The sequence below is a fragment of the Chrysemys picta genome, chromosome 24 (assembly GCF_011386835.1).
Source record: "Chrysemys picta bellii isolate R12L10 chromosome 24, ASM1138683v2, whole genome shotgun sequence".
NCBI classification, from domain to species: domain Eukaryota; kingdom Metazoa; phylum Chordata; order Testudines; family Emydidae; genus Chrysemys; species Chrysemys picta.
The window spans coordinates 3563308-3587754 of NC_088814.1; the positions used below are offsets into that span (position 1 = coordinate 3563308).

Below are 24447 nucleotides of genomic sequence, written 5' to 3' on the forward strand. Positions count from 1 at the left end.
GTCTCCCAGGTTGCAGCTGCTGACTGTTATGGTATTAGGGCTTTAGGAAGACACCAGAGGGAATGGCTTAGAAATTGCAAACCAGAAGCAGTCCACTGAAATCTAGGGGCCTTGCTCTTGTGTGTGCTGAGATAGACGAGCTCTGACAGGACTGGGGTCTAGTGGTTAGAGCAGGGGAGTTTGGAGAGCAGGATTATGGGAACCAATATCCAATCCCAGGATTCCTGACTTCCCTGCTCTAACCACTACACCATGTTCTCTTCAAAGCTCAACTACCTCAGTGGAAACCTGGGGTTTGGATATTCGTTCCCATACGCCTCTCAACCTGGAGAGACAGACACCAGTTCCCATTATCCTCTCTTCTCCGGGTGTGTCTGGGATGCTTTCCTATGAACCTCAGTGTCTGTGTACCTGACCCTCTCTGCCCTGGGGGGTGGGGGAATAGACACTTTCCGTGGGCTGTCAGTCACTATTTCCCATGATCCTCTCTGCCCTGGAGAGGGTAAGACATTATTTCCCATGATCCCCTCTGCCCTGTGGGGCTGTCAGGCACTATTTCCCATGATCCCCTCTGTCCGGGTGGGGAGTTGGACAAATATTTCCCATGAGCCCCTTCGCCCTCAGCGAGGAACGCTTGTGCGCGGCCCGTGTTTCCGGGGGGAAGCGGCCCCTTCCGGTGCGGCCGGAAGCGGCAGTCCCATGGTCCGGCGGCGGGATGGCGGCGAAAGGGGCCGCGCTGCTGCTGCTGCTCGGGGCGGCAGCGGCGCCGGGCCCGGTGCGGGGCTCGCAGGGGGATCGGGAGCCCGTGTATCGGGACTGCCTGGCCCAGTGCGAGCGGCGCAACTGCTCGGGGGCCGGCCTGCGGCACTTCCGCTCCCGGCAGCCGCTCTACATGAGCCTGACAGGTACCGCCCCGCCCCTCGCCTCTCCCCCTCCGCCTGAGCCCCGCCCCCTCGGGGTCCTGGCCACGCCCACTCCTCTTAGAGCCCCTCCCTTTTCGGAGGGTATCCGACCCCCTGCTCCTCTTAGTGGCCTGGCAGCAGCCCCTCTCCTGGCTCCATTGCTGATGCCCCCCCCCGGCTGTGCCTCCCCCCTCCCGCTCCTTGTCCTCACCCCTGATCCCTCATCCCCTAGTCCCCAGCACGTGCATGCTCTGGCATTCCCAGACCCCCACCTGTATGGCACCTTTCCCCCCGCCCAAGCCACAAAACCCCTGCCATCAGCATCCTCGGAACCCCCCCCTCTCCCTGCGCCCCAGCCTGTTCTCCCAGAGCCCAGGTCTCTCCCTTCCCTGCCTGGAACCTGTTTCCCTCAAACCTCGTGATAAGTCACTTGAAAGGGGGCAGGTTCTGGGCATCCTGACAGAGGTGAAATGGGGAGACGTTCAGGCTGACAGTGCAGCTAGTGAGCCAAGGTGGGTGAGGTCATATCTTTTATTGGACCGACTTCCGTGTTTACGTAGAGCACTTTTCAGATCTAGGAAAGGTAATCTGAGTGTCGCAGCTAAATACGGGGTGGAGCAGGTTGCTTTGCATAAGGAGTGAGCATGCAAAAGACCATTCAAGGTGAAGAGGGCAGTCAACACCTCTGCGGTAGTAGGACAAAGGAGGGTTAGTGGGTTATAGATGATTGTAATGAGACATAAATCCAGTGTCTTTATTAAGTCCATGATTTTTAGAGTCTAACAAAATTATGAATTTAAGGTCCCAGGCTAGTGTGAGAGAAATAAACTGATCTTGAGGCTGTTCAGAGGAACCAGTTTTGCCCTGTGGGTCTCCTTGCTATATATTTAATCCTGTGGGTGGGTTCAGTTGCTTAGTTACACCAGATGCCTCGGGGGTGCAGCGGTCATGAGAATGATAGATAACATAGAGAGAGAGCACAAGTAGCAGAAATAAATTAGCCCCAACCTTTAACACAAACTGGATCACCCAGGGGAGAGGAGAGGTTTTATGGAACCGATGGGACCATCTAAATCCATTCGATAGCAGTAGTAAAAGTTGTGACCCTCTGATGGCTGTTCCGTTGCCTATTTACTAGGGGTTGGGTGGTTCTCAGCACAGTTCTAGTGGACGGGTGTCCACATCCCACAACCCACCGACCTGTTTGGCCTGCTTGTTGATAATCTTAGCAGGTGTACTGAGGACTAAATGGGCTGCAGAACCCTTTCCTATAGAGGTGTCGTTTCCTGTTCCGACTGAGGTATGTGGGCATAGGGTCTTGCAGTGCTGCTGCCTGCACTGTACCTGCTCTGGGCATGTCTACACAGCAAAGAAAAACCCTTGGCTGGTCCGTGCCAGCCAACTTGGGCTCGTGGGGCTCAGGCTGTGGGGCTGTTTCATTGCTGTATAGACTTCTAGGCTCCGGGACCCTGCGAGGGTCCCAGAGCTTAAGCTCCTGCCCAAATCCAGAAATCTCCACTGCAATGAAACGGCCCCACAGCCTGAGCTCTGCGAACCTGTGTCGGCAGGCACAGGCCAACCATGGGTTTTTCTTTGCTGTGTAGACGTGGCCTCTGAACCAGTAGAAGGGCCTCAGAATCCGGAATAGTCACCTTTGCCTGTTGGAGATCATATTCTCAGGTTCCTTGTTTATTTGTGACTGTAACTTACTGCAAATGCGCAAGAATAGCAGTCAGAAAACGCCACCTAGTGCCAGTGCCTTCAGAACTTAAGGCAGTCAGTTGATTTCCTTGTACGGTAGCTTAATACATATGCAAAGCAGGAGATATCAAAGGGGATGTTGACACTACCAAAGGGATAGTCCGATCAACTCGTGCAATAGGCACATGGGTGTTGAGTTACGTTCCACAGAGACCTTTCTGTCCCATCCTCCTTCTCTGTCTGTTGGGGATGTGAGCAACCTGAACTGCTGAAATAAACTCTACATGACATTGTTGTCACCTCCTAATAAGTGGCTCCGTCTCTCCTCTTTGTGTCTCTTTCAGGCTGGACCTGCAGAGATGATTGTAAATATGAGTGCATGTGGCTTACAGTGGGGCTTTATGTCCAGGAAGGTTACAGAGTGCCTCAGTTTCATGGCAAGGTGAGCACTAATTTGGCACAGAGCCATTTGGCCCCAGATCATAACTCCTGTGACCTGGGCTGCAGCCATGAGAATGCCCCTATCTTTGCCTGGTTTGGCAAACTGCCAGCTGTTGGTTCTTGGATCAACCTTGTGGCAAAAGAGAGTCCTGTAATTTCAGGGAACTGCTTGTGCCCTGCCTATGGGCACTTGGTTCCAGTTAACCACCCTACCTGTGCCATGAAGTCCTTTGCTTCATAGAAAAGGATGACTTGGTTGGTACCATTAGCAACCTGCCAGTGCAGGGGGAGGGGGAGTTGTTATTTAGAAACTATTCATCTCCTGCAAGTTCTTTTGTCTGTGTTTCTCTCCCCTTGATCTCTGCATGAGAAACAGGATCTTTTTTTGAAGAGGTGATTGGTACCTAGTGCTGTGGAAAGTAAGGATGGGCTGTGGTTAAGCCTGGGAGTCAGTAGACCTAGATTTGACTTCTACCACAGCTCACCACAGACTTTGGAGAAGTAGTGTATGGCCAGGTTTTCAAAAGTACCATCTAGTTTAGGCTCTTCTGTTTTTTAAGTGCCCGTCTTAAGATGCCCAGGTCCTGTTTTTCAGCAGTGCTGGATGCCTGCAGCTCCCATTGACTTCAGTTGACGTGCTGGGCACTCCGCTGCCTCTGAAAATCAGACCCGCAATGCCCCGGTATGAACCCCTCATGGGAGAGCTGTGTAAAAAGTAAAAATAAGAGTGGGGGAATAATATGAACGTACAGGGGGGTTAGGTGGCTAAATTCATTAATGTTTGCCAAGCTCTCTGAGAACCTGGCGTAGAAGGGGAGAGGAAAGGCAAAGTATTCTGAATTATTTATTGTTTTCATATGTGCTTGAAGGCTCCCACTGAGAAGCCTCCTGGGAGCATCTAGCACGTACGTTTTTTTTATGAAGCTTCTAAACACAACAAAAAAAATCCTTTCCATCCTCAGTAAAAATCTGCTGGCACTTCTGGGTTCACTAGAGAGGCCCCAAAATGCCATTTTTCTGGCCCATCCCTGATGCCAGGAGCCTGTCAGGGCTTTGTGGATCTTGTGACCTCTCTGAATAGTGCATCGCTACTGAACCCAGGGAGCCTGGCATCTTCAAAGAGGCTCAAAAGAATTTTAAACAAGATAATTTAACCCCCCGTTCCACTCCTGTTTCTGTGCCAAATGCCCCTGATAACCTGGTGAGTGGAAGAGCCTTTAGCATGCGTGTCTGGGCTTGACTTAGCTCTGATTTCAGCACCGATCCTGTTTCCGTTAGGCATCCTGAGGAATGAAGAGGAATGTATAGAGAGACAGGTTTGTCTTGTGCTTCAGGCACTTGGAATGGGACTTCATTCTTGGCTCTGCCACAGACTTCCCTGTATGACCTGGGGCAAGCTGGTCTCTGTTAGGGATGTAAAATGTTAGTCTTACCAGTTAACCTGTCTTAACCGTTAATCCCCAGGCTGGCTGGTCGGCCTCAGCAGCCCCAAGCCAGCCAGCCCCAGCACCTAGAAAGAGGAAGATGAGAATGACTATGAAAGCAGGTGAGATTTAAAACATAGCTTAGAGTTGTTCCTAGAACAGAGTGTTTGAAATGTTTTTCACCTGGAGCTCCAGTCTGGCTGTTCCAGCAGGGTAGAAGGTTTAACTCCTGCCACCTCCAGCTAACAGGAAAGAAGGGAAAGCGTGAATTCATTTTGTTAACTGTGTCCCTCTTTTCCCTTCCTTTTTTAGTGGCCCTTTTCCCGCTTCCTGTTCTTCCAGGAACCTGCTTCTGCCTTTGCCTCTTTCCTTAACGGACTTGCCAACTTTGTGATGTTGACTAGATACAAAGCATCCGTCCCGCCTTCATCTCCCATGTACCACACCTGTATCGCCTTTGCCTGGGTAGGTAGCTTGAAAACTTCTGTGGAGTGTTCCCTCTCCTCATTCCTTTCATTCCTCCTCCCCAACCCCTTTATAGAACTTCCTGTTTTGTTTTGTTTTTAATAGTGACTGTTTATAATAACTTTCATTTAGATAGCGCTTTTCATCCCCGGCGATTTGCAGAAGGGATTGCTAAAATGCAGCCACCTCTGGAGTGGCAGGCAGGAGCTATTTGAAAGCGCAAGGGGTATCAGATCAGTTGGAAAGAAGGGCATCAGATCTGTTGAAACTGAGGAGGTACTTGAGGGAGGAAGAATACAATAGCCCCAGGAGGAGTTTCTCCCTGAAAATGAAAGACTCTTGTGTGACTTGTGGCTTTCACGTTGAACGGTTTAGATTTTTTTAGGAAACACATCCCTGCTAAACGATGGCAAAGATTTCACACACATTGCCTTTGATCCTGAAATTAACATGTAGCAAGTAGCCTGGCCAGGCACTGGGCAAAGGCCCATCCATGTCTTGTCCTGTGCCCGGCTCCCCAAGCAGTTTCTGTGATTCTGGAGACAGGGACCAGATTTTGGCCCTCCACTTGTAAATACTGGGTGTAACAATTTGTGTCCAAGGAGGAGAGAGTCTGGGGAATGAATGAACTGCACAACAGAGTGTGTGTCTGGAATCCCACTTCAAGGGTCTTCTAGAAGCAGGTTCACTGAATAGAGCTCGGCTCTAGCTTAGTGCATAGAGAATTAGAAATGAATCTTGACTTATCTCTGTGTCTCCCAGTGTGCTGACCACAACCGCAGTTATAATGGGTCTCAGCTGTAAACAGCTGCCATTCAGGGCATCCTTGTCTTGAAGAGCCTTCTGAAGAGAAATCCTCCACAGCCCTGTTATTAATTTATCCCCAAGGACTAAATGGGAACTGGTGACAGAGAGATTTAGATCCTATTCATGGACATTGAAAATACAATTTCCTCATCTTTGGGCTAAGGGATGTGAGTGGCTATCGTGCCTGGATTGGTGAATGTTTGTGCTGGTTTTTGCAGGGCTGCACAAGGTGGTTATGTCCATCTCCGCAGTGCAAGACTGCGGACAGCTCAAAGCACTCAGTCTGAGGCATCCCGAGGGACCGTTCGATCGTCTGACCTCTAACACATACCATAGAATCTGAGCTCGATTACTTGTGTTTCGCTACAGCATCTCTTCCAAAAGAGCCTCCAGGCTTGATTTGAAGCTAGTTAGTTCTAATGGTTAATAAAACGCACTGCTTTAAAAAAAGAAAAGATAGATACATTGTCCTTTATTATGGGGTCCTATTATGAGGTCATCCAAGATGGCAACAAACCTAATGATTCACCCCCAAATTCAAAGTTTTTTAAAAAGGTGAGTTGGTGGATTAGCAAAGATAATTCCTGCTCAATAGCTTGCCTACTTCTAGGACTGTGAAAGCAGTGTGCAAACTGTGTACGTGCAGTGAGGACGGATAGATGGGGGAGTACGCTACTCAGGTTTCCTTTAAGATGCAAGGAAACGTGACCTTGCACCTTGCCCAAAGGGGATTATGAATTCCCCTTGTGTATTGTTCCCAACCGCACATTATGGGACAGACTAAAGAACACTCCTCTTGAGTTAGCAATGAATAGTGCTGTGTGCGCGTGGAAGAGAACAGACCCTCTGCTGTCACTGTCTGAGGCTGTGAATTGCCATTTTAATGCAACAGATTAATTTGATTCATTCTGTATTGTCGAGTTCCTTGGGTCGCAGCCTCCTAGACTTGCTGCAGGTGCTGTACTGTGTTGTGCTGGATTATCCGGCTGCTCTGTGACAGCCTAGTATAGCAATGCGCCTTCTCCCCCAGGGCCAATAAGAGTGCTGGTTAGTATTCTGGGTTCTGTTGGAAAATTGCTCTAGTTTAATCCAGTCTGGGTTTCGTCAGTTAAATCAGGATGAGCGCCATCCGAATGAATCGAGTTACTCTGGCTTGCGCCTGCCACTGAGAGCAGGATTGTCTGTTGCAAGGTGACTACGCTTCACTGCTCCAGCTTTCAGCACCATGCTATTCGATAGTATCAATTTTCAACTGATTAAACCGTGTTTGCTTCCTGGGTTTATTAATTTAGCCTTTAGCTTGGTTTTCCTTCCTCCTTGAAATGCGATTTATTTCTTACAGCTCCACGGAGGGTTTTTTTCCCCTTTGTTCTTATTCTTCCGTTACCCAGCTGTCATCTACGCCTTAAACATTCCATCTCCTTCCTTTAACTGCCTTGATTGGCCCCTTCACAGTGTCCCTATTGACTTTCTTTGGTGAGTTTACTAGTACTAGGTAGAAGGACTTTTGCTCAGATGGTCACTGGATTATCTGTCCCCAGTAGCCAGGGCTCTGTCACTAAGTTTACAGTTGGAACTTCACAGGTACTTAGAATTTACCCTGGTCCAGTAAGTCAGGATTCTGCCTCCAGGAGACGCCAACACCTGATGCTTCAGGGGAAAGTGGAAAACATTACGCTCCTGGCTAACTGTGCACAGTTGCATGTGGTGGGGAGTTTTCTTTCTGACCCTTGTGGTTGTCGGTCTGTTCCCTGAAGCATGAGATCTGATTTACTCTCAGTGCATCATTTCAGATGATATTGATCATAAAGTTGTCCAGCCCTCGTCTTGGCCTTTTAAACCTTGTAACAGTGCTTGTGTTGTCTGGCCCTATGCCTGTGCTTTAGGGAACTGGTCTTATGAGATGCTGAGTGTTGTCAGCTCCCTTGGACTTCAGTACAAGAGCAGGCCCTAGGTGGAGGGTTGGCTGGTATCTGTGTAGAACAGGCTTGTGTTCGACAGTGTTTTGTGACTGTTGTGATTCCACTGCTGGATACAGGAAAGGATTCTCCCGTAGGCTTTGTCGGCACCGGGAGTTGGAATGCTACTAACTATACAATCTGAAATGCAAAGGCCCAAGTTCTTGAAGGTATCCAGAGTTCTCCTCTCAGCCTAACTCCTACGGAGCCTGCTGCCCAGTGCAACTCTCAGCCCAGAGCAAGGCACGCAGTGCATGGGGAGAGCTGGGTGCCTCAGGAAAGGATTTTTTTCAGCCGCTGGCTAGCTGGGTGGGGAGCTGCGTAAGCTAGCCAGCAGTGAATGCTGAGGAGAGGGACTTAGGCTCTGAAGGGGCTGGCTTGGTGCGCACAGTCTGAGAGAAGTGCCTTCCTCTGCTCAGAATCCTCAGCCCTGAACCCTCTCCTGGAGGTAAGGGCTAACCTGGCTTAGGTGCCTAAGTCACCTGTGCCCTACCAGCCAAACCCCTGTCTCTTTGTTTCCTGTTTCACTTGATGCTTCTCTCGCTCTTGTTCTGCATTACCCTGTACCCTGACTGTCTTGTGTGGGTGCTCTGCAGCCTCTCCACCGATTGGTGGGCTGCCTCCAGCCCTCCTGATGTCAGGGTGGCAGGGAACAGGTGTTAGGTGTGCTGGGAGCACGTCGGCAGGACCAGGCTCTGCTGGCGAAATTGGAGTTCCTCCACCTAGTCCGAGAACCTGGCTTGAACTAGGGCTCTGAGCAGCTGTCGGGCAAGGTCAGTGCTTTGCAAATGCCGACTGCTGGAAATGTAGGTGCCCAGGCAGCAGCGGCTCAGTGGTACCTAAATGGTGGATTTAGACAGCCGTGTGCCGCTTTAGATGCCTGGGTATCTTCTAAAGATCTGAGCCCAAGTGCGGACAAGGACTGTTGTGTGCTTAAGCCACAATGAGACTTGATGTGGGGTGGTAGTTTATCCTACACCTGCTACTGCGGGTTTCTTGCACATTCCTCTGCAGGACACAGGGCGAGATGGACCATGGGTCTGACCCACTCTTGGCAATTCAATGTGTTTAACATTGTGTGGGCTGGCTGGGGTTAATCCCAGTGTCCTATCAAGTTAACGACTTGCTGACATGCTCTTAAACCCAACAGCATTCGCTGGAGACCAGGACTAAGCTGTGTTTGATACGGGGTGGTTAACGCATGTTCTAACACTGGGTGGCTTTCCAAGTGCAGACCATCTTTTCGTGCAGTTTTGCCATGGGAGGTGCAGTGACAGTCATGTGGGGTGGAGATGGCAGCTGATCCAGGAGTAGCATTGTAGGAAGTTCTACTACAACATCTTAGCAGAGCCTACAAAGAGGCATTTATGGGTGCTCCAGCAAAATTTGACAACCTTTGGATCCACTTATCACAGCACCTGCAATTACGTTCTAGAGCAGGCGAGGCACTGTTAATAGTGAGCAAAGGCTGTTCATTTGTCTCCAGAGCAGGGGAGGGCAAACTTTTTGGCCCAAGGGCCACATCGGGGAATGGAAATTGTGTGGCGGACCATGAATGCTCACAGAATTGGGGTTGGAGTTTGGGAGGGGGTGACGGCTCTGGGGATGAGGAGTTTGGGGTGTAGGAAGGTGCTCTGGGCTGGGACTGAGGGGTTTGGAGGGTGGGAGGGAGATCAGGGCAGGGGTGTGCGAAGAGGTGCAGGTTCCGGCTGGGACTGCAGACTCTGGGGTGGGGCTGGGGATAAGAGGTTTGGGGTTCAGGAGGGTGCTCCGGGCTGGGATCGAGGGGTTTGGGGAGGGGGATCAGGGCTATGGCAGGGGGGTTGGGGCATGGGGAGAGGCTCAGGGGTTCAGGCTCTGAGCGGCGTTTACCTCAAGCGGCTCCCGGAAGCAGTGGCATGTCCCTTTTCCGGCTCCTACGTGGAGGTGCGGCCAGGTGGCTCTGCACGCTGCCCCGTCTGCAGGCACCGCCTCTGCAGCTCCCATTGAAGCACCAGAGGGGGCCATTGGAGTGCGTAGGAGCCGGAGCCGGGCCATGCTGTGGCTTCCGGGAGCTGCGTGATGCGGCTCCCGACCCTGCGCCCCGGCTAGAGCACTGGAGCGGGTCCATGCTGCGGAAGCCATGTGGTACAGCCCCCAACCCAGCGCCCCGACTGGAGCGGGGCCGAGCCGCATGGCGCGGCCCCTGACTGGAGCGCCAGAGCGGCCCCCGAACCAGCGCCCCGGCTGGAGTGGGGCTGGGCTGTGTGGTCTGGCCTCCAACCCCACTCCCCTGCGGGACCTAGCGGGCTGGCTTAAAACAGCTTGCGGCCCATAGTTTGCCCACCCCTGTGCCAGAGCATTTAAGTAAACAACTGATCCAAAAAATGTGCACAGCCCCATTAGCTGCTGCCAGCCCTTGCTACAGGCTTCTTCAAATCCAATTTTTGTGGACTCTTGATAATGAGATTGACGGGATGTTTAGTGGAAACGTGATTCAAACGAATAATTGGCACTTAGCTAATAGCGGTAGTCACTTAATCCTTTCCCATCCACCCCATGGCTCGGCTAACGAGGTGATGAAGCATAGCTGCTCTGTAAAGGGAAATCTTGCTTCTTTTTGCAATACACTGGGCTGTATCCCTCCTTTAGCTAACTCCCCTGATTTGCCTGGAGTTCGGTGGGGTGCATTTGGCCGCTGTTGTTTACCATTTCCGTGTCCGCTGTTTTAGAAATCCTGCTTTTCCTCTTCACCCCTCTGTTCCACGTGGAAAGCACCGGGAAGTTTGTGCTCTTCTCCTCCACCTGCTCCCCACGCTACAAGGAACTCCAAGAGTACATCTACACTGCAAAAAAACCCACGGTAGCAAGTCTCACAGCCTGGGTCTGCAGACTGGGGCTTGTGCTACAGTGCTAAAAATAGCATGTGGATGTTCCTGCTCAGAGTAGAGCTTGGGCTCTGAAACCCACACTCCTCCCTGGGCATCAGCGCCCGAGCTCCAGCCCAGGGACTCTAACCTTTGCTTGGATTGTTTCTTTGCGCTTAGTCAGTTTCTGGTTTCTTTAGTTCTGCATGATGATTGATTTCACTCTGGCGCCTAAAGCTTCTACCGGTGTCACTTAGGAGCATCTTCTTCATCTAGTAATTGGAGACACCTCTGGACTCTGTTCCCTCTTTTCTACATCACTTTATTTAGATTGTCTTCCGCCACATCCCCACCCAACGAGGCTGAACTGCTTCAGGTTTATCCTTAATAAAATAAGAAAAGCTGGTCATGGTCCCTCTTGTTGAAGCTTCACTGTGGCTCGTGGGCTGATACTTTTGAAAGCGCCAAAGGGCATTATTTAGGTGTGGGTCCTATGAACATCTCAGGTATGTAGCCCAAAGCTGTTGATTTAATGATCTTATAACCCTGTTTGAAAGAGCTCATTTGCTTGCAGGGATTAAAGAGTTGCAGGAGAGAGAGAGAGACTGGAAAAAGCAGGTGTTAATTGTGCATCAGGAGGCGTGGAACTCTTATATAAGATAGCAGGCACCGTGCTGGAGGTACAATGTGTTTTCACCTAAGGATCGCAAAGCTTTCTCCAGGCATTTAATTAAGCTCACTAAATCCCTGAAGAAGTAGGTATTATTATTGCCAGTTCAGCTGTATAAACAGAATTGCAGTAAATGTCATCTAGGAGCTATGCCTCAGTTCTGTTTCATTTTTAAATATATACACTGCAGTGGAAAGACAAAAATGTAAACACTGAAAACCTCAAAACCATGTAGAAACGAGTTTTAAAGAGTAAAAGAAATTCTCCTAAGGCATTTAGGAGCTTCGTGCTCTTGTAGGTTTTACCCAGAGGTCAGGAGAACAGGGCCCTCGTCCAGCCAGGAGGCATGGGATTGTCGCAGGAATTACTGGATGAAGTTCCATGGCCTGTGATACTGCAGATCAGACTAGATCAGTGTAATGGTCCCTTCTGGCCGTAGGTATCTATGAAAGTGGTCGGACAGCGCTAGGGTCTTTGGCAATGGCTGGCGATAGAAGACTGTAGGTCAGGTTAAGTCCTCAGTTACTTCTGTGCAGTTCTGTTGGTGTCAATGGTGTTGCAGGGTGTACATGAGAACAGACGTCGACCCATCTGTTAAACATCCTTTCTGGTTCAATGGTATTAAACATTAAAGGGTTTGTAGACTTTTTACCCCCAAGTTATCCTTTTGTGCGCGCTCTCGACTGAATCCCATCTCCTGTGTTTCTCTTAGACTGTAAGTTCTCTGGGGCGGGGGACTGTCTAACACAGAACATCTAACTGTCTGCCTCTCTTAGGTTTCATTAAATGCCTGGTTCTGGTCTACAGTCTTCCATACAAGGGACACTGATGTAACCGAGGTGAGTGTTACCCTGCTGTGGGAGCTTTGCATGTCTCGGCAGTTGAGGATCTGCTATGTACCTTTGCTTCTCGACCCCCTGAAATCTACAAGGCAAACCCTGGGTGCAAATGGGGGTGAGAAACACATGGCTATTCTCTAGTTCAGTGTCTGCTGAGATGTGGCTGAGAGAGACCCGCCTTTACCTCCATAATGTTCTAAGATGCCCCTATGCTGCTGGTGTGAAGTCGGGGGGCTGCAGAAAGGGATCTGGTGAATCTGTCTGACCTGAAAAATGGGTTTGTGTAACAGATCTGTGCAGCCTCCGAGAGGTGTTAGTGCTCTCTGTGATGTGAGAGAAACCTACGAAAATGTGACTGTAAAACCACAGACTCCAGCACTTGTCTCTGACGCTTGGACTGTCAGCTGTTTGAGCCGGGGACTGTCTCTTTGTTCTGTGTTTGTACAGCACCTAGCACAGTGGGGTCCTGGCCAGGATTGGGGCTGCCAGGTGCTACTGCCGTACAAATACCAGAAACGGGCAGCCAGTTGTAGCATCTGAAAAGATATTGAATTCACACGGAGACGAGCTGGCTGCATTTCTTCTTGTACCCCGTTGTCTTGTCTGTCTAGGCCCTGATCCAGATAGAAGTGTAAATGGATTTTACCAGTAGACAGTCTCTCAGCATTATGGCCCATTTATGTTCACTGTGTGCCAAGTCCTAGGAGTGCTTACTCGAGCAAACTGTCAGTGGCTCCTGAGTAAGGATGGAGTTAAGTCCCCTGGAAACTAATCTGATATTGTTGCCTTCCTGTGCACAACATATGTTCAAACGACTCTTGAAAAGAAATCGTGGTAAGTTCCATTTGTGGAACGCTCAGCCCTTTAAAATCCTGATCTGTCCGACGCTCATCAATGTCTGTGCTGTCCCTCCTTGGCTCTTTTGTTGTTCTTCTACCAATGATCTAACCAGGCCTCTTGTCCCACAGAAAATGGATTACTTCTGCGCGTCCACCGTCATCCTGCACTCCATCTACCTGTGCTGTGTCAGGTGAGCTTCCTACGGTCCGGTCTCCCTGAGATGGTGGGCGTGTCTCTGGCAGCCCTGCAGCTAGATAAGCTGTAACCTGGTATTTACTTTCCTCCTCCCTTCTCTGTGCTATGAGAACCTGACTGCGGCTTTGTTTAGCCAAGGAGCTGGGGAGTGCCATTTCTCCTCACACAGTCTGAACTTCTGATAAGGGACATCAGCATTGCTGCGTCCTAACCTTCAGGAAGTGAAGGAGAGAGACCCATCGTAGGACTGGAAGGGACCTCAAGAGGTCATCTAGGCCAGTCCCTTGCACTCATGGCTGGACTAAGGGTTATCTGGACCATGCCAGAGCTGGCGTGTGCCCGCTCTAGGGTTAGCCACTTCAGGAACAGCAGTAGCCATCTGTAAGTGCCAGCGAGGTTTGTATTCTGCTAAAGAGGGCTGCTTGTGTCCCAGGGCTTGGGGCTTCTTATTGCTGTCTGTCAGCACAGCCCAAAGCGTTCAGCTGCTCTACAGTTTATGAAGCAAGCACTGGCGTACACCAGTGCCTCTCCGTACCTGGCTGTATCTGGGGCAGGAAGGTGAGCTATGAGATTCATAGTAGTAAAGAGGCAGAAAGACCTCTGAGTTCACGGACTCCTCCCCTGCAAGGGCAGATCCATCCTCTGCCAGGGGGTTGTGTCAGATACTAAACAGCTTCTATACTTCCAAGAGCATACGGCCAGAAGGAACTTTTAGATCTGCTAGTCTGACCTCCTGTGTGGCACCAGCTGCCCTAGACTGAGCCCAATTGTGTGCCACAGGGAGAGAAACAAAGATGCCATCGAGGCCCTGGACGGGGTGTGCATTTTGTTTTATCCCCTTCCTCTGAAGCATCGAAGATGGCCATGCCTGGAGATGGGCACTGGGCGGGGTGGGCCAGGGTTCTGAGGTGACACCGAGCAGTCAGTCTCTCTCTCTCAGGGGCGTGGCTGGCGGGTTCTTGCTCACATCCTCAGGGTCTATCAGATCTCCATATGTGGGGCTGGGGAGGAATTTTCTCCCACATAAGATTGGTAGTGACCATGGGGCCTTTTCACCTTCCTCTGCAGCATGTGGGGATGGGTCACTTGGCAGGATTATCTGGGGGTATCTCACTTAACATTTCTCTGCCGTTGTGGGGGTGCCCTGGGCATTGGTGCACCTCGGTCCCTCCTGTCCTCTGCCTGCGGCACAGAGTAATCCAGTCTCCTCTGGGCTGTGATACTTGGGTCTTGTTAGGTGGTTGGGGTTAGCATGCGGGTGCTGGGAGGAGTTGGTGGCGGGTGCTATACAGGAGGTCAGACAAGATGATCCTTTGTCCCTTCTGGCCTTGAAGTCTAGGACTCTCTGAGCTCTCCTGGGGTTGCAGGAGCTGGGGCGAAGCCGCTGGTGTGTCCTTTCAGGAGCTGTGTGAGCTGCTGGAGTTTGAGAGCTTCTCTGCATTGTTTCGGTTTCCATTGTAGGACCCTGGGTCTGAAACGTCCAGCCTTTGCTAATGCCTTTGGGGGTTTTCTGATCCTCTTCCTGGCCTGCCATGTCTCGTACCTGACGCTCGTGCGCTTTGACTATGGCTACAACATGGCCGCAAACGTGGCGATCGGTAAGGCCCGGGGGAGGCTGGAAGGTGGGGGTGGGTTGGGCGGGTCGGTTTTTGGTAGTGACTTGGAACGAACATGAGCAATGGAACTGTATATAATTCACACACAGCCACTTGGTGCTCAGTGTCGCCCCCTGGGCGGGATTTGGGAATCTATGGTGGTTGGAGAGAGTGTCTCTGGCTCTACTTTCTGGAGATGGTGTCTCCGAGCTATTCCACTGCACCTGGGTGCTGAGGGAAGAGGGGTTGAGCCATTCCCTGGGACTTGGTGTTTATCTCTGCTCTCTAGCACAAGAGGGGTGGCTGTTTGTCTGCTAAATCTAAGGACTGCAGCTTGTGTGGCTGGTGAAATCACCAGGACAGTCCTGACATGGTGCTAGACTGACTTCCCCCTTCCAGTTAATGGAAAATGCCATTTTCTGAGTAGCCTTGCGCTGCCCCAGACCCCTGCCTGCTTCAGAAAATACAGCCGCTTCAAACCGTTGGACGGAGTTCTTCATGGTCAGAGCAGCGGGGGGAGTGAGACTCCTGGCTTTGCCATTGACTTGTCTTGTGGTGTTGGGCCGGTCATTCTCCCCCGGTGTCCCCAGCTCTCCATGTTATCGCGAGTCTCACGTTACGTGATGTTTTACTTTGAGCCCCAGCTCCTGGCGTCCTGTTTTGTGAGAATCGGTTTTCATCGTTTTTAAAAGGGTAACTTTGCAGCCCTCGCGGCTTCAGAGGAAAGTTTGAAAACGTGACCCTGGGTGTGTTGTAAAGGTTCAAAAAGAGGAAGGCGACCAGAAGGCAGAATGGGCTGTAGATGGCTCCGAGAAGCTGACAGTGCAACTGAAGCCTGGGTGCCACATGGGCACCATGGCCGTGCCCCTTCCTCTAGCCACGCTCTGCTTCCTTGCTACGTTGGCAGCAGGGACGCTGATGTCCCTATAGCTCTGTGGCACTGCAGGATCAGCCTAGTACTGAGGCAGGGCCCAGAGTGCATTGCAGCACACCGCTGGGGCTCTCTGGACGGTGGGGGCATAGGGACAAATTAAGAGGAGCAAAGTGATCAGGACACTGATTGGCAGGCAGCTTGTTAATTCCCCTGAGGGTGATGTGTTCGGGGGAGTGGGGATAGGTGACTATGGGGAGAAGATCGGGGGGGATGGGAGAGGAAGGGATGTGGCAACGTGAAGGCATGGCGGGAAGGTTGGCAGTTGTGGCTGGAGGGGAATATAGTCTCCCCCCATCCTGGATCTGAGAGCTGCCTGCCTCTGGGGCTAGCCGGGGAGAGGGGAGCTAATGACGTGGCAGGGGCACATTTAAATGACGCTCGTATCGGCTTGTGAGCCGTGCTGTGGGTGAGTGACGCGAGGGCTGAGTCACTTACAGGGCCCAGTCTCTACAGCCCTTGGGCTGGCAGAGGACGGAAACACCCCCAAGAGGGTGAGCTCAGCCTTTGGGGGAGGGGAGGGGAGGCAAGGCAAGGCAAGGGTGGTCAGGGTGTTGGCAAGCTCTCGATGGAGCCTGATCCTGGATAGCGAGATCGGTAAGAGGAACTGAGTGCATGGAGAGGCTCCTGGAGTGGGGGTGTAACCGTGTGGGTGTGGAGTAGAGGAGGTGACTCCTTCTCTGCCCTTCCGGCTGAGCAGCAAACATCCGCCCAGCCCAAAGAGCAAGTCCTGCTTCCTGTGACCATGAGATCCTCCGCCCTGTACCTCTTGCCTTCCAGGCCTTCTCAACCTCTTCTGGTGGCTGGGCTGGTGCGTCAGGAACCAGCAGCGCCTCCCGTACGTGTGGAAGTGCGTGGTGGTGGTGCTGCTCCTTCAGGGCCTGGCGCTGCTCGAGCTGCTGGACTTCCCGCCCCTCTTCTGGATCTTCGACGCACACGCCATCTGGCACATCAGCACCATTCCTGTCAACGTCCTCTTCTACAGGTCAGCCCCGGGTACGCGGTCTCTGGGGGGCGGTCTGGGCGACAGAACTGTGTCATTATTTACCAGGCGACTCCCCCCTTTGAGAGCCACTCCCTGGAGTGGCTACAGCAGGAACGCAGACAGCACAGCAAGAAGCTCTGAAATGTAATCCCCCGTTATGCAGCCAGGCTGCCATATGCTACGGCTCCATCCGCTCTCGCCAGCTTGACAGGGTGGGTTAGACCAAGCTACGCCTGGAAAGGGGGTACTCTTGACTCGCTAGAAGGCGCTCTCCCTTCAAAGTGGGAACTGTCTCTAGCAGTTTCATGGTGAGTTCTTCCCAAATGGGAGCACAGTCCGGACAGGCAGATCTTACGACCCACCAACACTGACAGCAGGGAGGAAGGGAGATCTCGTGGTTAGGCTGCTGGCCAGGGACTCTGGAGACCACAGCCTCCCTGTTTGATCTTGGGCAAGTCACCTAATGTCTCTGTGCCTCCGTTTCCCTACCTGTACCGGGGGGTAAATGCATTAACAAGTCTGAGATTCTCAGGTACTAGGGACGGGGGGTATACAAGTATCTAGACAGTGTGCAGGATCCCTCAGCATGTAATTCTGTCCCATTAGTGTCCCACCAGCCCACATAGCGTAACCCAGTAACCCAGCAGGGAAGCCCCCCGGTGCAGAGCCGCGTGTGTCAGCAGCACAGGAGCAAACGCGGGGCAAGGACTTGGCGTCGTTAATGTTTTCAGATGGAGTAAATGTCATGTGAGCTCATTATGGTTAACAAGCTAACAGGGTGTGAGCTGTAGGAACTAATTATGTGAGCGTTGCCCTTTAGAGCACTGCTCGGTGGCGGCCAGGCCTAGCTGCTGCTCCAGACGGGAGCTCACAACTTCACTTCTGCCCAAGGACGCTTGTGCTGGGTAGGCCTGTTTGGGTCGGGGGTGGGGTGGGGGAGGGACGGTGTTGTGTCCAGTTGTGCAGGAGTCGGTCCCGTCCTCCCCTTTATCTCTCCCTCCCCAGGATCTGCATTTGGACATCACCCACCCAGAGTGTGTCTGTCCACCCTATCCCACCCAAAGAGAAGATACGTCCCATTCCCAAAGCTCCTCCCCTCGCCCCCCCATGCCTTTCTGGTCCCCTGACCCAGCTGCCAGCACCCCCAACCTCCTTGCAACTTCTGATCTGAGTGACACAGTCAGTGCCAAAATGTATGGTGGATGCAAAGTGCGGGGGATTTCGCTTCAGAGCCGTGGCTGGGGTAATGCTGACTTCCAGCTGCGGAGGAGCAGGCCCTCAATAGCGAACACAAAATGGTGGGTTCGGAGTGCGGCTGCTGGGAAGAGGTGCTGGCCTGGGACAGGTCAGACTGGGTGACCTGGTGTCCCTCCGGCCCTGGCACTACTCCATCTTGCATTGACTGGATATTTCCGGCAAAAGAGACCCTTTTCTTTTGGAATTAGCCTGACCTAGCTGCCACTGTAATGGCTTGGGTTCAAACGGGGCAGGTTCTGGCTAGACCCACCCCCGCGCGCCACGCTGCCTCTAACTCGCTCAAGCTGCTCTCATTATCCTTGCAGTTTCCTCCGTGACGACAGCCTGTACCTCTTGAAGGCGAACTCGGACATTCTGAAAATAGACTAAAGTTGTCGGGGGGGGTCTGCCGTGCGGAGAGGAGCTGTCCCCTCTCTGACATGCGAGACCTTCTGAGCGCCTTTCCCAGCAGCATGCCGGGTCTCAAGCCAGCTGCTCTCGAGAAGCGGTGATGTTGTGCTCTTTCATCGAGTCCCTGTCCGGAATCTGTGGCCGTGCCGAGACCTGCTCTCTGCCTTCTTTGACTCCTGGGTGCACCAGAATCCTGGGTAAACGTCACCCTCCGCCAGCTGAGTTTTGTTTCCTCTTTTCTTGCCTTCAAAAGTTTTTAATTCTAATCCCATGACTCGTTCTATTAGAACATCAACGATCCATCTCGCCCACACGCTCCCCCCCACACACTGTAATTAATGCTCTTCTGTGCTACCGGGCAACATGGTGTGTTTCCGTTTCCACTGTTATGAAATCTGTTTGATTCTCAGCTTGCTGAGGGATTTCAGACTAAGTGGGAAATGTTGGTGAACCAACTGGTGACTCGGTAGACTGGAAGATGTCGCGAGCATGTTGGGGGGACATCTGGTCATGAAGTTGTGTGGCCCACAGGACCTCAGACTCTGCAGTCAGCCGCTGCGGAAATGGGTTATTGTAAAATCTGTGTAAATAAGATGGGTGGCCCAGCAGCATACGCTGCTCTGTACATTAGATTCACTCATCCTCTGAGAATCGAGCCTGTGGTTCCGTGCCGTGAAACCTCCTTCAGTAGTTGTGGGGAGGTGGCTCTCCCAGGCTGTGGGGCACTTGGGGGGCACGTGGGAGCTCTTTGCTGTGCAGAGGTGATGTTTTTGAAATGGGATACTCGGCGCAGTGTGAAATGCCAGGCTGACTCGGGCAGTTCAACACTTATTTTTCCGCTCCTTGACAAACCTGCTCTGATGAATCCTGTGCCCTCTAAAGAGGGAAATGCCCCTTTCTTGCAAGGAGAGGGGGCGCTAAGGTCCCCCAAAGATTCCCTAGTCCCTGCATACCACTTTAAGTCACCCACATGTTGTGGCCAGTCCACCATCCTTTCCGGCTGTCAAGTGCTGAGAAGGGACTCCCTGCAGCGCTGAGATGAGGGCCTCCTGGCTGGGGGTGGGGTGGGGAGGGTGACATCTGCCCCCCCGTTATTCCAGTTGCTGAGGGGAGCAGATGAAAAACAGAACAGGACTATTCTGTGCGTAATGACATTCCTGGCTCCCCCTTTGCCATTGCATTAGTCAGGGGCCTGCTGTATGTTACAGGATTAAGGCCTGACTGACTAAAGTGAAAGTCTGAGTGCTCTGGGCTCCGCTCGTGAAAGCAGAGAGACCAGGAATGCGCCGAAGGGATCAGCAAGTGCCTTCCTGATCGCCAAAGGAAGTCAATGAAGTAGATGATAGCTCATCGCAAAAGGTGTTAGGACTATTGCTGTATTGCTGTGCCACCACTAGGTGGCGAGCGTTGCCAATCCATTGACATTTCAAACTCTCCCTGTCTGAGGTTTGCAGCCGGCCAGCTAGGCTGGTCCATGTTTGCCTGAAAGCCATCTGGCATCCGTGTGCCCTGTGCCACCAGATGGGGCTTGGGACATTGGGTTGAGAGCCCATGAATCTGGGTGTCCTCCGTTGTATTGTGCTGTACGGTCTCCTAGAGAATTCATGCCTTGTGTCTGAATGGGCCCAGCCTGCGTGTGACCCTGTTAGGACCGTTCGTGGTTCTGTGAAAGGCTTGGTGTTATTAGCTCAGACTTCTAGTCTGCATGGGGCTGCAGGGGTTGATTTGCGGGAGTGTGTGTGTGTGTGTGTGTGGCTTGTTTGCAAAATTAGATTTACTTCCATTGTTAAGATAAAGTCCAGGTGTGTGGGTTTTGTTTTGTGGGGGAGTGTGATTGCACTCCAGTTGGGAACTGGATTTTGTTTTTGTGGGTGCAGCCCTGAGTAACCTCCATGGCTGGGCTGGGCTGCCCCCCAACTCACAGATGTGGCGCGAGAGAAGGGGGTAATACACAAGCTGGTCCGAGCAAGGGACAGGAAGCCAAGAACTTGCCAGGGGCCTGAGGTGCAATGAGTCTGGGGAACTTGGTCCCTTCGGCACCGACCCCGCAAAGCGCTTGCTCCCCAGTAAGGACCTGAGTGGTTCCATTGACTTAGCTGGGACTGCCTGAGGCTCTGATCCGGAGCCCTTTGCAGTCAGTGGACAGGTCAGACGTCGTGCTTGGCGGACTGGGCCATACAGAAGTCTGCGAGGACGATGGCTTGGAGAACGTGAGCGAAGCTGGGAAGTCCTGGCAAGTGGCTCCCTAGAGGACTCGTATTTATGTTGACGGCAGTTAGCACAATAGCTTGTGTTCAGTGGAAATTAGAGACTATGGCAGCATGGTGGTAACCCTGGAGAACTGTGTGTGTGTATGTAATTGACTACATACCATGATGTTTGCCCCTGCCTAGGTGCAGATGTCTGTCCATCTGTATCTCTGTCGCTGCTTTGTCTCATTGTTCAAAACCCAAACTCTTGAACTTAAGTTGCCTGTAACATCCTTGTCCCGGTGATGAGGAAATCTTCTACAGCCCGTATGTTTGTCCCAGAGTTTTGTATGTCTCTCTCTCTTCTCTTCTGCCTTCTCCCGTGTTTAACCTGCCCATCGCCTTCCCAGAGAAACCACCCAATGCCCTGGCTCTCCTCCAATTACAGAGCTTGTCAACTCCACCACTGCCCAGCTACACTGAGCCGCTTAATGCAAAGAGTGACTTCTGCATGTTCCCCAGACGGCTGTGGAAAGATCAGTCCAGACAAGCCACCTTGAAAGCTTTAGGAAAAGTAAAGGCCAGCACAATCCTGGTCCTTATCGCTTATTAGCCCCTGCTCCGAATTCCAAACACTCTCTTTAACCATTCATCTTGCTTCGCAGAGATCCCAGACTAGCCATTCCCCTGGGTGCCGGAGCCCGTAACTTTGCAGAGCCATACCCAGTGTGAGCGAACGCAGGAGTTGTCTGGCTAGCGGAGAATGCCAAGTCCAGCCAGATACCGGGGCAGGGAAATCTCAAGGTAAACAAGTAGACTCCTCTTCCTGCCGGGTGAGAGCCGTTTGCGGAGTGGTGCAGGTCCTGCCGCACAGGAAGGGTCATCCCCACGCAGGTGGATCTGAGCAGCCCAGGCCAGGCTCTCCGTCAGCTCGGCGTTGACAGCGCTAGGCAGGCCCTGGAATTTCATGTTGGAAGTGGCATGATTAGAGACCATGCATAACTCTTGATGGGGCGCGGGGTACAATGTAAAGGTTTGGGGGGGGGGTGCGGCTGCCTTACGCATGTCCTCTGGGCTGAGGAACAGCAGCAGAGCCAGGAGGCCAGGGCAGCGGAAAGCGAGAGCCTCAGGGAGCATCTGATGGCAGCTGGTTTCCACTGGCAGGGGCTGGCTCCTGGCGGGATCACCGGTCAGCGCTGGCCTCTCTCAGGGGGCTCAGCTCAGAGCTGTGCCGCCCGCCCTGCCTGGGGAGTGCCCAGCCAAGCAGAGGCCGCCCAGCTCCGGGAGCAGAGCAGCTGGGCAGCCAGCCAGCGCTCCGGCTCCCACAACACAGAGAGTCGGGGGCCCGAGCGGGCTGGGCAGCTTCCCACCAGCTTCCAGTCCTCTGGCTCCTGGCAAGAGGCGATGGGGCCCCACGGTTTGAAAACCTGAGTGCTAAATGGAGGGCAGAAATCGGGGGGGCTCACGTGCCCCCCCCTCTGGGCGTGATGTGCACTGATCACGAGCAGTGAGAGGGGATGAGTGGAGCTGATAGGATGGCAGCTGGCGCCGGGTGGCTGGAACTGGCTGCAGCTTTTCCCACATTCAGTGCATTGTAGAGGGTTCCTTCTCTGGCCAGGGGAGTGATGTGTCTGACTCGCTGGGACCTCTCTTGCAGCCAGTGGATTTACTGGTCTCTTCCCTGGAGGGATTCTGTATCTTCCCGGCACTGGCCCATGTGGTTCCACAAGGCCAGGCCCTCTCCTCTCCCTCGTCGTCAGTCGCAGTCCCACCCTCTGGCCGTGCAGAGGTCCAGAGCCGTGGCTCTCAACCAGGGCTCCACCAAACTAACCCAGAGAGCAGGGCCGGCATTAGACACTCCGGGGCCCAGGGCTGAAGTTGAAGTCCAAGCAACTTAGTTTTGAGGGGCCCCCTGTGGCAACAGGCCCTGGGCCAGGCCCTGCTTGCTACCCCCTAACGCTGGCCCTAGCTTTTAATCTACTGGATATGCAGAAAACCAGTTGTTGGGGCACAGGTGGGCCATGGAATTTTCAAAGCATGTTGGGGGGTGCTCAGAGAGGTTGAGAACCCCTGGTCCAGAGAATGGCTCCTTCCCCTTGGTAGCCTCTCCTGCCTTCCTTACACCGGGACTGCAATAGGGCAGCTGGGCTCGCTTGCCAAGGACGGCACCCACTGGCGTATCTGCTGCCTCCTAGGTCGCTGGCGGCCTTCAGCCTGTTACTGGAAGGAGTCGCAATAGGCCTCAGTATCCTCTTCTGAAGGTGCTGCGACATGGCTGGGCTTCCCCAGGTGGGACTGGTGCCAGCATTCCCTCCTGGCACTCCAGCCCCTGCTCTGGCCCCTGGAGAGCCAGCGTCCCTTCTCCCCACTTGCTCCAGGGCTTGGCACCTGCTATGCAGGTCCAGGGCTCTGACCTCACCTTTCCATCCAGCAGCCATCCCAGGGCCTTGCCTTATTCCCGCCTGGTCTCCTGTAGTCACTGTGGCCTGAGTCTCAGGGGAAGCATCTCTGGGGAAAAAATGCCCTGCCTCTGGCTTTAAACCGTAGTTTTCCTTGTTTGCTGCGATTGTGCGTGTGCTGGAGCAGATCATTTTCAGGCCAGTTTAAAAACTCCTGTTGCACTGGGAGAGCTTGATCCATGAGCCCCTCCCTCCCCCTGGCTTTCCACCGGCATGCTGTACCCTAGCAAGGAGGAGGCATTTGGTGTGATGCTGTAGTTAGCAGGGTTGTAATGGAGGCTTCTCGTGGAAATTCTTGCCAAGAACAGACTGATGGCTGTGCGTGCCGGGGTGTACAACAGGTGATCGTACAGTGAAAGCAGGTGAAGTTTCTCTTGGGTGTGTGTGTGTGTTGGTGTGAAACGCAGCTCCTGGCCTCTGAGAGCTCTGTGCCAACTTCTTACTGAAATGTCCCAGTGTGTAATTTTAGAAGTAGAAAACAAACAGCACATCCTCCCTAGATAGCTCCCACCCAACGCAGCACATCGCGTGCTCGCCCGCTGTCCAGTCTCCCTCGGAGCTATCGCCAGAGCCTGGCATCTGTTTTTCACATGGAAAATGACCGGACATTCTCCTGGCATCGCCCCTGCCAGCCACTTCAGCTGGGCTTGGTAACAGAATTTCCTGAAGGTGACCTGAAAGTGCTGTTGGTGGGAGCAGCTGCTTTGCTGCGGGGGAAGGGGAGAGCATAGATTTGTGGGTTTCTTTTTCCTCCGTTTCCGAGGCTATTTCCTTTTCTGGTTATACAGGTGATGGGTTGGGATAATCTGTATATATCATGGTAATAAAGGAATGGGGGCAGATTTTCTATCACTGTACAGCCCACACACGTGTCGTATGGGGATGTGAATGTGACTAACGTGTATTCTATTGCTGTTTCACTTCTTAAATCAGCTCTTTGGAGCGTGATCAATTAATTTTATTAGACTTGGGTCAAGTCGACGATTATTGCAAACGGTGCAAATGAACCTTTGTCTGTATTGTTGTCCTGGTTTCTCTGAAAATAAAATTGTAATTAATCTAATAATCTTCACCCCCTTCATCCGTTGATTTTTTTTGCCTCCAAATCTCCACCTAAAGAAAAACCATTTGGAGTTGCCAAAAATATTAATAACCACTCTTTAATCCCCGCTCTGCCTCAAATCCTGAATTAAGTGGAGTGCTGTCACATGGCCAGCTGGGGAGTGGGGCTGGGAGGGTCACGGCGTCTAACTCCAGGCCAGGAAGCAGCCACCTCCATCTGAGGATCAGGTCCAGGAGTTACTGGTTTGGGATGGAGGGAGGATTGACTGGAAGAAGTGAGGGTGAGATGGGGTTGGTGGTGCCAGCTCTTAGATCTCCTGTGGTTAATAATGGACAGACCCTTCCACTACAGTTGGGAGCAGGGTTGGGCTTCCTACCAGGAAACCGGATTAGAGCAGGATTCCAGCCACTCTGCTGGCCCCCATCCTCTAAACCGCATGGCCAGGGTCCAGCCAGGAGACCCGGAGCTGCAGTTACAGATTTGGTTTACG

At 52.6% G+C, this 24447-nt stretch overlaps 1 protein-coding gene across 2 annotated transcripts; it reads left to right on the forward strand.

The window, feature by feature from the left end:
* Positions 1–641: 641 nt before the first annotated feature.
* Positions 642–23966, forward strand: PGAP3 (post-GPI attachment to proteins phospholipase 3). Of its 2 annotated transcripts, XM_005294146.4 has the most exons (8): positions 643–905; positions 2948–3045; positions 4781–4933; positions 11991–12053; positions 13022–13083; positions 14550–14686; positions 16395–16599; positions 18162–23966. In XM_005294146.4, the coding sequence occupies exons 1-8, from the start codon at positions 716–718 to the stop codon at positions 18223–18225; spliced, it is 972 nt and encodes a 323-aa protein (XP_005294203.1). In that variant the 5' UTR covers positions 643–715; the 3' UTR covers positions 18226–23966. The 2 variants fall into 2 exon arrangements, with proteins under 2 accessions (XP_005294204.1, XP_005294203.1); XM_005294147.4 differs by lacking the exon at positions 14550–14686 and having other exon boundaries at positions 642–905.
* The last annotated feature ends 481 nt before the right edge of the window (positions 23967–24447 follow it).

Coding starts and splice junctions, on each gene's coding strand:
- PGAP3 (XM_005294146.4), top strand. CDS start 716: ATGGCGGCGAAAGGGGCCGCGCTGCTGCTGCTGCTCGGGGCGGCAGCG. Junction 906..2,947: donor GCTCTACATGAGCCTGACAG/GTACCGCCCCGC, acceptor TGTCTCTTTCAG/GCTGGACCTGCAGAGATGAT. Junction 16,600..18,161: donor GTCAACGTCCTCTTCTACAG/GTCAGCCCCGGG, acceptor TTATCCTTGCAG/TTTCCTCCGTGACGACAGCC.